The sequence below is a fragment of the Humulus lupulus genome, chromosome 8 (assembly GCF_963169125.1).
Source record: "Humulus lupulus chromosome 8, drHumLupu1.1, whole genome shotgun sequence".
Classification (NCBI taxonomy): domain Eukaryota; kingdom Viridiplantae; phylum Streptophyta; class Magnoliopsida; order Rosales; family Cannabaceae; genus Humulus; species Humulus lupulus.
The window spans coordinates 86,691,205-86,702,913 of record NC_084800.1 but is presented as its reverse complement, the minus strand read 5'-3'; the positions used below and the strand labels follow the sequence as shown (position 1 = coordinate 86,702,913).

The 11,709-nt window shown below is 31.6% G+C and overlaps 3 protein-coding genes across 3 annotated transcripts; 2 read left to right on the top strand and 1 right to left on the bottom strand.

Annotated features, from left to right (window-relative positions):
* The first annotated feature begins 412 nt into the window (after positions 1-412).
* LOC133798023 (23.6 kDa heat shock protein, mitochondrial-like) lies at positions 413-1,685 on the top strand. Its single transcript, XM_062236191.1, has 2 exons — positions 413-748; positions 1,129-1,685. The coding sequence occupies exons 1-2, from the start codon at positions 517-519 to the stop codon at positions 1,545-1,547; spliced, it is 651 nt and encodes a 216-aa protein (XP_062092175.1). The 5' UTR covers positions 413-516; the 3' UTR covers positions 1,548-1,685.
* Positions 1,686-2,195: 510 nt separating this feature from the next.
* On the bottom strand, positions 2,196-4,311 carry LOC133795758 (uncharacterized). The gene is made up of 4 exons (XM_062233213.1): positions 4,118-4,311; positions 3,817-3,991; positions 2,896-3,029; positions 2,196-2,373 (listed from the first exon to the last, which is right to left on the bottom strand). The coding sequence occupies exons 1-4, from the start codon at positions 4,309-4,311 to the stop codon at positions 2,196-2,198; spliced, it is 681 nt and encodes a 226-aa protein (XP_062089197.1).
* Positions 4,312-4,845: 534 nt separating this feature from the next.
* Positions 4,846-6,238, top strand: LOC133795757 (23.6 kDa heat shock protein, mitochondrial-like). The gene is made up of 3 exons (XM_062233212.1): positions 4,846-4,857; positions 5,081-5,228; positions 5,609-6,238. Exons 1-3 carry the CDS (start codon positions 4,846-4,848, stop codon positions 6,025-6,027), a joined length of 579 nt encoding a protein of 192 aa, XP_062089196.1. The 3' UTR covers positions 6,028-6,238.
* Positions 6,239-11,709: the final 5,471 nt, after the last annotated feature.

Sequence of the window (11,709 nt, the reverse complement as noted above, 5' to 3'; positions counted from 1 at the left end):
AAGTTAATAAACAACACTAAATTTAAGTACTGATTTTATAAAGAATAATAATTAAGACACATTCAAATTACACACACTATTTATATACAATGAAGTACAATTAATCTTAAACACATAATTAAAAATAATGTGATAACCACTTGAAATGATTTATAATTATTTATAATTAAAATTTATCACACATTGTAAAAATTGTGTGCAATTTGAGTACTTATCGAGTATTACTCTTTTATAAATGTCTTTTACCTCGGTAAAATTGTTGTAGTATTAACGAAGTTTTAGTCATAAAGCTGGAGAAATATACATAACCGACTTTGCGTTTCTAGAAGATTCTTGATTTATTTCAACAGCGACCCCTCTAGGACCTTCCACACTGTTCTAACTCTGCTATAAAACCCCATTGCCTTGATCAGAAAGAAACCAGTGCACTAAGAAAAAAATAAGGCAAAAGACTAACTTCTTTCTCTCCAGTCTCGTCTTCATCGATTCTCAAATCTAGCTCCCAGCTCAGTTCTAATGGCTTCCTCACTCGCTCTTAAGCGCCTCCTTTCTTCCAACCTCCGCCCGAATTCCATTCTTTACCCGATTCGCACCATAGCTAATGCTCCGTCCGCCGCTTCCAGGTACTTCAACACCAACGCCGTGCGCAATTACGACGACGGTGACTACGACGAGCGCGGCGTCGACATCGACCGCCGCTCTGACCGTTATCCCTCTCGCCGCCTCGGCCGTGATGATTTCCTCTCAGGTAGTCGTCTTCAGAATCCTTCTCGGTAACCTTTCGGGTTTTACTTTCTCTATTCGCGAACGCCTTTGGCTGAAAAAAATGATTTTGCTCATTTTGTTCTTATTCTTAGAGTTGTGGTATTATTTTTAGTATTTGATTTTCTGATTTTTTATTGGTAAGAAAACGGAGGATTCGTGAGAGAATTAAGTTAGAAAATGTGTTTTGGACATTAATTCCAACAAAATTTACATAAGATCCATACTCTGTTTTCTTACTATTTTCTTGCTTAGAAAGCAGAGGTTCAAAATGTGTGTTAGTTCTTCTATTAGAAGAGAAACATCTGTTACTGTTACTATCATTTTCTAAACTTTGACTCGAATTTTCGTTTTGTGATGTCACAGAAGTGTTTGATCCATTTTCACCAACAAGGAGCCTGAGCCAGGTACTGAACCTGATGGACCAATTCATGGAGAATCCACTCCTCTCGGCCTCCCGTGGCGTTGGGTCCGGACTCCGCCGCGGGTGGGATGCGAGGGAGACTGAGGAAGCACTCCATCTCCGAGTGGACATGCCAGGACTCAGCAAAGAGGATGTGAAGGTGTCAGTGGAACAGAACACTCTGACCATCAGAGGCGAAGGAGGCAAAGAGGAAGGCGACGAAGAGAGTGGGCGGAGGTACATGAGCAGGATCGACCTTCCGGAGAAACTGTACAGGACTGATCAGATCAAGGCTGAGATGAAGAATGGTGTGCTCAAAGTGGTTCTGCCTAAGGCCAAGGAAGAGGAGAGGTCTGACGTTTTGCATGTCAACGTTGAGTAGTGCTAGTAGAGTGGTTTCAAGCATGGCTTTTCTACATCGTTGTGTTTCAATTACTAAACGGTGAGAAATGTGAAATGAGAATGTAATGGCTTTTGAGTTGTTAATACTTTGATAAATCATGAGTTTTTTTTTTTTTTATTCAAATATGAACTCTATTGATATATATTGTACTATGTGATGATAAAATAAAATCATTTGATTTTATGACGGATAGGGAGAAGCTAAGAATAGTAATTGGTTTTTTAGGCAGACAGTGTTGGGGAATCACAAACACAATAGACCAACTAATATGTAATTGGAAGGAGGCTATAATCTTTTATTTAAATGAAAACTAATTTTAATAGTTGGCCCATATACTATTAATGACACATAAGAACGATACAACACCAGCAAATATCAGTTATTGTAGGCAGAAAATGCAGGCCATAGTTTAAAAACGGTTCAACACCATGGTTGCAAAAGTTTTGTCACAGCTTTAGAACATAAAGCATATTACAAAGCATATTTTGCAATTGAATGAGCAACAGAATTAGCACCTCCTGGAGTTGACTTTACTCCCCCAATTCGCTTCAGCTGCAGAGATTTTTCTCAAATAAAAAAAATGAAAACAAATCGGATTCAATAAGAAAATTATTAAAGTTTAAGCCTTCAGCCAGCATAAGACCATCCAAAATGGTCATCAAGTCTGAAAGGGCTGAAATGAAGCGAGTAGAACTTGGTCTGAGACGCCAAAGCCACGCCATCAGATTTGTGCACCACAATCCTAGAGCTAAAACCTTCAGCTTTTCTTTCAGCAGTTGATAAGATCGTGATCGTTGGGAACAAGCTGACCATGTAAAGAGCAATTCCAAACAAATATATATATATATATTATTAAGATAAAATTTAACAAATATAAGTATTGCGGAACTAAAAATGAAAGAAAACTTTGTGCATTGAAGTCAAAGGTACGAAAAAATAACAGAACTAATGCTAATTGAAATACATGAAAATAGAATAAAACTAAAGTTAATTACAGTTATAATAAATGTTCTAATAATCTTGGTAACAAATTTGACAGCCAACTAAAGAAACACCGGTGATTATGCTACACACACGAACAATTTCTTGATTAAATTTGCACGAGACACAGCATTTGAAATCATCCTTGTAAGGCCACGAGCTCCGTTTTCGTTGTGGAAATTGGCACTGAATTAATTTTGGTTTGATAAAACTATGGTTTTGAGTAAGCCATAGTGAATTGACCATCTCTCTCAGTTTCTCACGGCATTGTTGCATTTGGGTGTCTGTTTTAATTCTGCTCAAGAGTTGTAAACCCATATTAATGCTATTGTGTTCGAGTCCATACTCTCCCTCGTCCTCTCTCTTACAAATTACAATAATACCTAAGAGATAAGAAGCTCCAAGATGAGCTATAGTCGCAGCTTTTTTGAGCAGCGTTAAGCCAGATGTTTTTCCTTGATGGAAATTTAAGTACTCCTTCTGTTAAAAAAAACAAAAATAAGTAAATCAGAATAATCTAAGGTTTAATAAAATCACCCAACTAATTTTCATTTTCATGTTATCGTTGAGAATTATCAATTTCTTTTAAAGAGTTTCTAATATATTATACTTTTACATTTTAACTAAATATTTTTATTGAAAATTAAAAAAATTGCTTTAATTTTAATTAAATGTAGTATGAAAATTTTAAAATGATTTTAACTATATTATAATTAAATAATATTCTGCATTTATATTTGAATGTGTGTTATTCCTATTAATTTAACGATCAATAATTAGTTATTTTTATTATTCAAATAAAAATATTTAAAGATTTTTATCAAAATCTTAATAATAAATTTAGTTAGGTTGTTTTCGTTTATAATTATGGAGATTTAAAAAATATATAATATTTAAGTTTATTAGAACCAACTAAAATTATTATATATAAGGTTTTAATCACAAGTATTTTTTATTTTAAACTACAACTCTATTTTTTAGATGATAATATATAATGTAATTCCAACTATTTCTCACTTATTTTTAAAAACTTCTAAATAAGCACACGTGCAAAAAGCTGTTTATATCTAATTTCATAAATTATTCAAAAATAGTCATGATGATTAAAATCATCACCAGCCAACAATTTTTCTTATATGTAATTGTTGCTAATCTATAAACAACCATGAAAGGTTACATAATCTTGTTTGAATTTATAGATTATTATTATTTATTTCTAAATGATAAATTAAACCAAATATATGTAGGAAATAGAAAATTAACTTACCACTCCTTGTCGATACAAAGCTTCTGAATTTTGACTCTGTAGGCATCTCATGAAGAGAGAATTGGCTTCCTTGTTTAAGCACAAGTCCAAAGGATGACATGAAATTTCATTAAGAGATAATTTGTTGTAAATGTAGTCCTCATAATCCTTGGCTAATTTGTTAAACAACTTCCCACTGCAAAAAATAAATAAATCAAATCAAATCAAACCAAATAACATGCACATATAAATAATAAATATATAAAAATGACAATCAGTATTAATATTTAGCATAATATAATAGTATATGTATTATGTTTACCTTAATTTGGTGTTGAAAAAATCAGAAATTGAGAAAGAAGCAACATGGCCTAATATATTGACAATCAAATCGTTTGGAAGCGAACAAATAGTTATCCTTGTCTTTTGATCACTACATCTTCTTTTCTCTATTTTCTTGGAATAAGCTATCTTCACTTTTGAGTCTGCGTTGGTTGTTTTTGATGTAGTCTTCATTATTCTTTGAATCCTATCTATTCATTCAAACCAATATATTTTGTATATATATGTTAAAAGGAGGGAGAGAAGTGTAAAATTTGCAAAAAGATACAAAGTATAGTATATATGTATGTACCATTAATCTGATAGTGAATATAGTATAGTACCTCAAAAGAAGTATAGCTCTAGTTGCATGCGATACCTATTTATATTTCTTAATAATAAGCTTGTAACAAAGATTAATCAATTTATATAGGAGTTTCTAAACTTAAAAAAATCTTCTTGCTAATTCAAATTGCAAATATATATATAAATTAAACGTCAACCGAAACCAATCAAATTTAAAAAAAATATAATCTACTTAGTCAAAATTTATATATGCAATTTAAATTTAAATGGAAATTAAAAAATTTTACATATAATTATTTAGATTTATTTTATTAAACATTCTTTTAATATTTATTGTAGGCAAAAAATTCTGGCCATAGTTTAGAAACGGTTCAAAACCGTGGTTGCAAAAGTTTTAGAACATAAAGCATATCTTGCAATTGAATGAGCAACAAAGTTAGCACCTCTTGTTAACTTTACACCCCTGAAACCATTAATACTAAAAAGCCTTCTGATCCGGCTTGAAAGGCCACCCATTTTTCTCAAAATAAAAAATGAAAACAAATAGGATTCAATAAGAAAATTATTAAAATTTAAGTTACCATCCAAAATGGTTATTATTATTCAGATAAAAATATTTAAAGATTTTTATCGAAATCTTAATAATAAATTTAATTAGGTTGTTTTCTTTGATAATTATGGAGATTTAAACACCAACGCCGTGCGCAATTACGACGACGGTGACTACGACGAGCGTGGCGTCGACATCGACCGCCGCTCTGACCGTTATCCCTCTCGCCGCCTCGGCCGTGATGATTTCCTCTCAGGTAGTCGTCTTCAGAATCCTTCTCGGTAACCTTTCAGGGTTTCACTTTCTCTATTCGCGAACGCCTTTGACTGAAAAAAGGATTTTGCTCATTTTGTTCCTATTCTTAGAGTTGTGGTATTATTTTTAGTATTTGATTTTCTGGTTTTTTTTTTGGTAAGAAAACGGAGGATTCGTGAGAGATTTAAATTGGAAAATGTGTTTTGGACATTAATTCCAACAAAATTTACATAAGATCCATACTCTGTTTTCTTACTATTTTCTTTCTTAGAAAGCAGAGGTTCAAAATGTGTGTTAGTTCTTCTATTAGAAGAGAAACATCTGTTACTGTTACTACCATTTTCTAAACTTGACTCGAATTTTCGTTTTGTGATGTCACAGAAGTGTTTGATCCATTTTCACCAACAAGGAGCCTAAGCCAGGTACTGAACCTGATGGACCAATTCATGGAGAATCCATTCCTCTCGGCCTCCCGTGGCGTTGGGTCCGGACTCCGCCGCGGGTGGGATGCGAGGGAGACTGAGGAAGCACTCCATCTCCGAGTGGACATGCCAGGACTCAGCAAAGAGGACGTGAAGGTGTCAGTGGAACAGAACACTCTGACCATCAGAGGCGAAGGCGGCAAAGAGGAAGGCGACGAAGAGAGTGGGCGGAGGTACATGAGCAGGATCGACCTTCCGGAGAAACTGTACAGGACTGATCAGATCAAGGCTGAGATGAAGAATGGTGTGCTCAAAGTGGTTCTGCCTAAGGTCAAGCAAGAGGAGAGGTCTGACGTTTTGCATGTCAACGTTGACTAGTACTAGTAGAGTGGCTTTAAGCATGGCTTTTCTATATCGTTGTGTTTCAATTACTAAACGGTGAGAAATGTGAAATGAGAATGTAATGCCTTTTCAGTTGTTAATACTTTGATAAATCATAAGTTTTTCTTTTTTTTTTATTCAAATATGAACTCTATTGATATATTTTGTACTATGTGATGATAAAATAAAATCATTTGATTTTATGACAGATAGGGAGAAGCTAAGAATAGTAATTGGTTTTTTAGGCAGACAGTGTCGGGGAATCACAAACACAATAGACCAACTAATATGTAATTGGAAGGCGGCTATAATCTTTTATTTAAATGAAAACCATGACAGGCAGACTCTTCACACTAAATTCACAAATTTTAACAGTTGGCCCATATACTATTAATGACACATAAGAACGATACAACACCAGCAAATATCAGTTATTGTAGGCAGAAAATGCAGGCCATAGTTTAAAAACGGTTCAACACCATGGTTGCAAAAGTTTTAGAACATAAATTTATTCCATGTGACAAAAGCTTTAGAACATAAAGCATATTTTGCAATTGAATGAGCAACAGAGTTAGCACCTCTTGGAGTTGACTTTACTCCCCTGAAACCATTAATACTAAAAGGCCTTCTGATCTTGCTTGAAAGGCCACCCATTTTTCTCAAAAAAAAAAATGAAGACAAATTGGATTCAATAAGAAAAGTATTAAAATTTGAGTCTTCAGCCAGCATAAGACCATCAAAAATGGTCATCAAGTCTGAAATGAAAGGGCTGAAATGAAGCGTGTAGAACTTGGTCTGAGACACCAAAGCCACGCCATCAGATTTGTGCTTTTCTTCAAGGAGTTGAGAAGATCATGATCGTTGGGAACAAGCTGACCATGTAACAAATATATATATGTATATTATTAAGATAAAATTTAACAAATATAAGTATTGCGGAACTAAAAATGAAAGAAAACTTTGTGCATTGAATTCAAAGGTACAATAGCTATATTATAGCTAATGATGATAAAACTAAACAACTAAACTAACTAGAACAACTTAACTGAATAATAACAGAACTAAATGCTAATTGAAATATGGGGAAAATTAAATAAAACTAAAGTCAATAATCCTAATAATAATTGATAAGTCCAGTGAGTCTGAGTCTGGTGACAGATATAATAAATGTTCTAATAATTTTCGTAACAAATTTGACAGCCAACTATAGAAACACCGGTGATTACGCTACAGACACGAACAATTTCTTGATTAAATTTGCACGTGACACAGCATTTGAAATCATCCTCGTAAGGCCACAAACTCCGTTTTCGTTGTAGAAATTGGCACTGAATTAATTTTGGTTTGATAAAACTATGGTTTTGAGTTAGCCACAGTGAATTGACCATCTCTCTCAGTTTCTCACGTTCTCACGGTATTGTTGCATTTGGGTATTTATTTTAATTCTGCTCAAGAGTTGTAAACCCATATTAATGGTATTGTGTTCGAGTCCATAGTCTCCCTCGTCCTCTCTGTTACAAATTACAATAATACCTAAGAGATAAGAAGCTCCAAGATTGAGCTTTAGTCGCAGTTTTTTTTAGCAGTGCTAAGCCAGATGTTTTTCCTTGATGGAAATTTAATTTCTCTTTCTGTTAAAAAAACAAAAATAAGTAAATCAGAATAATCTAAGGTTTAATAAAATCACCCAACTAATTTTCATTTTCATGTTATCGTTGAGAATGATCAATTTCTTTTAAAGAGTTTTTAATATATTATACTTTTAAATTTTAACTAAATATTTTTATTGCAAAATTAAAAAAAAAATTGCTTTAATTTTAATTAAATTTAGTATTAAAATTTATGAAACTTTTAAAATGATTTTAACTATATTATAATTAAATAATATTCTGCATTTAGATTTAAATGTGTTTATTCTTATTAATTTAACTATCAATAATTAGTTATTATTATATTCAAATTAAACTATTTAAAGATTTTTATCGAAATCTTAATAATAAATTTAATTAGGTTGTTTTCTTTGATAATTATGGATATTTAAAAAATAAATAATATTTAACTTTATTAGAACCAACTAAAATTATTATGTAGTATTGATTATTTTTAATCATTGTATGACCCCTCACACATTTTCAAGAAATTCATGTCGAAATCAGGATTCAAACACATTTTTGTACACACATATAAATATCAAAATAAGCACGCATAAAAAAGCTGTTTAAATCTGATTTCAGTATTTTAAATTATTCGGAAATTCTTGAAAATTAGTAGGTGATCAATTGTAACTACATTATATATCATTATGTAAAAAAAATGGAGTTGAAACTTATTAACGTACCGAAAATACTAAAAGTACTCATAAATAGTGATTAAAATCATCACCTGCCAACAATTTCTCTTATATATAATTGTTGCTAATCTAAAAACAACCATGAAAGGTTACATAATCTTCTTTGAATTTATAGATTATTATTTTTCATTTCTAAATGATAAATTAAACCAAATATATGTAGGAAATAGAAAATTAACGCACCACTCCTTGTCAATACAAAGTCTCTGAATTTTGACTCTGTAGGCATCTCATGAAGATATAATTGGTTTCCTTGTTTCAGCACAAGGATGACATGAAATTTCATTAAGAGATAATATGTTGTAAATGTAGCCCTCATAATCCTTGGCTAATTTGTTAAACAACTTCCCACTGCCAAAAAAAAAAAAATCAAATCAAATCAAATTACATGCACATATAAATAATAAATATATAAAAATGACAATCAGTATTAATATTAGGCATTACATAATAGTCTATGTATTATGTTTACCTTAATTTGGTGTTGAAAAAATCAGAAATTGAGAAAGCAGCAACATGGCCTAATATATTGACAATCAAATTGTTTGGAAGCTAACAAATAGTTATCCTTGTCTTTTGATCACTGCATCTTCTTTTCTCTAAGCTATCTTCACTTTTGAGTTTGTGTTGGTTGTTTTTGATGTAGTCTTCATTATTCTTTGAACCCTATCTATTCATTCAAACTAATATATTTTGTATATATGTTAAAAGGAGGGAGAGAAGTGTAAAATTTGCAAGACATACAAAGTATAGTATGTTTGTATTAGACTATTGTCTCTCACATGGAATAAGTGTAAGAATATTGAACCATTAATAAGAACATGTGTAACTCCACTAATCACCAATTGGTTTTTAGATGGAGCCTCATGATTATTGTCATGGTATCAAGAGTCAATTCCCTAGTAGTCATTCTATCCACACCAATCCAAAAGAGTGAGTCAAGCCGTACGAGATCCGCATAGTACAAAAAGACACTTGAGATCTGAGATCTGAGATCCGCATAGTGCGAAAAGACACATGAGATCCAAAAAAAAATAAGCGAGCTGCAAAAAAAAATGGGTCACTTGTGATCAGGTGATTCAAGATTGGTGAGCGAAAAATCACCACCATCTTGAGAGGATATTAGACTATTGTGTCCCACATGGACCAGATCTAGTTGTTTGTACCTTCAATAGTATGTATGTATACCATTAATCTAATATTGAATATAACATAGTACCTGAAAGGAAGTATTAAGCTTTGATCGAAGTCGAAATTAAACTCGAAGGAGGGAGAGGAGTGTAACAACATATTCTGTCATAAAATCAGTTTCTAAGGTGACACGAGCTAGCCCAAAATCACAGATTTTCAAGTCACAATTGGCATTTAGTAGAAGATTGCAAGGTTTCCAGTCTCTGTGCAGAACATTGGCAGAATGTATGTACTTCAATCCACGGAGAATCTGATATAGGAAATACTGCAAAAGAAAATTTAGAAAGAAATAAAAATGCAGCAGATAAAAGTTTTTTAGGGAAAGGAAGGAGAGAGTGAGGGAGAGGGAGAGGGAGAGGGAGAGGGAGAGAGAGACAGAGACAGAATAGTTTTAGGGGTTTTAATTTTTTTCAAAGATAAAATCAGTTATAAATTTTTATTTATTTATTTTTTAAATTTTAAATGTATTTTAATTAATTTTTTATTTTAAAATTAAAATTTAAAAATAATTATGATTTGGACTAATAAAAACGTGATACGTATCTGCCTAATCAGCTCATTAATAGACCTAACGGAATTACAGTTTTATTATGTTTGGTTACTTTCCCCACTAAAAAATAAGATTGGGTCCATGCCGAATATTTTCCCCAAATATTGGGTACTTATGCCGCATATATCCCTTATTTTAATAAAAAATACTAAAAGTTATTTGTGAAGTCCCCAAAGCTGAATGTGTCACCATTAGAATTAATCTTTTAATTATTTACATCTACTTGAAACACAAAAAAGACACGTGTCCCACCAAACCAACAAGATAAGAACTTTGAGATATAGTTAGAAGAAAAAAAGTTAGGAAGCATAAGATAAGCCTGAGAAGGCATAAGATAAGCGTGAGAAGGCATAAGACTAGTACTTATCTACGAAATCCCTAAGGTTAAAGGTGTCACCATTAGACCTAATTTATTCATTTATGTCCAAATATAAGATTAATAGTGTCACCATTAGATCTAATTCATTCATTTATTTCCAAATGTAGGGGCAAGCAGAGAAGCCAATACAACAAATGTTGCAGGTCCCTCAACGTTCCACCAGAGAACAATATATTCGGTTAAGATCGATCCACTTTCACTACTACAAAAATGGTTATTTAAAGCTCTCCAAAAGTGACATTAAATGTTTTTCACATCCCTCATTATACAGGACATGATAGTCAATGTCGCGAAAAGTGTCCCCACTTTTCACGTCCTTGTGGACCCAATACCACATATATCCTATACTATTTTAAACAATATTTTAATTAATTTGATATATATTTCATTGATTAATTTTAATTATATATTATTTTAGTTTTTTATTATTTATAATTAATTTATAAAAATAATTAGTGTAATTCTTTTAGTAATTGTATTTAAAAATATATAAGTGAGTGTTGAATTTATAGAAGGGATAATAGAATTATTTTGTTTCTAAATGATGTGAGACTATCGTTTTGGGCTAGTTAAATTTAAAGAGGGATTTAATGTATTTTCAGGGAAGACATAATAAATTTTTACATCCTCAAGGGAAGACATCAAAGGTTTATCTTGTCTCCATGTGGGAGACGTAAAATGTATGATTTCTTTTTAAATATTTCACATCTCCCACTTTATTAGGGTTTTTTTTAATAATGATTCACGGGTGCATTTCACGTCTCCCAAGACTTTTCAAATTTAAAAAACAATGTACATTTAACATCCGACAAGACTTTTCATGTCACCCTAAGTAAGACATAAATGAAATATTTTTCATGGCACCCCAAACAAGACATGAAAATATGTTCTGAAATATATATTTTGTAGTGGTGTTTGCTAGATTTAAAAAAACTTATAAAATATTTTCGAATTAATGTTGTTGATAAAAATAGAAATAACATATTATTGCATAATTTACTTTGTTAAAGCTAAAATATATTTATGCCTTTGACTATTACTAATATTATTTGAAATGAAATAATTTGAAATGAAAAAAAAATATAAATTATTAGTTAAAGTAGAAAAATGTTTTAAAAAATTGAAGAAGACAGTAAAGTTGTTTGCAAGATATAAGATATAAGATACAAGATACAACAAAATTATAAGAAAAAAACACTCTGATTACTA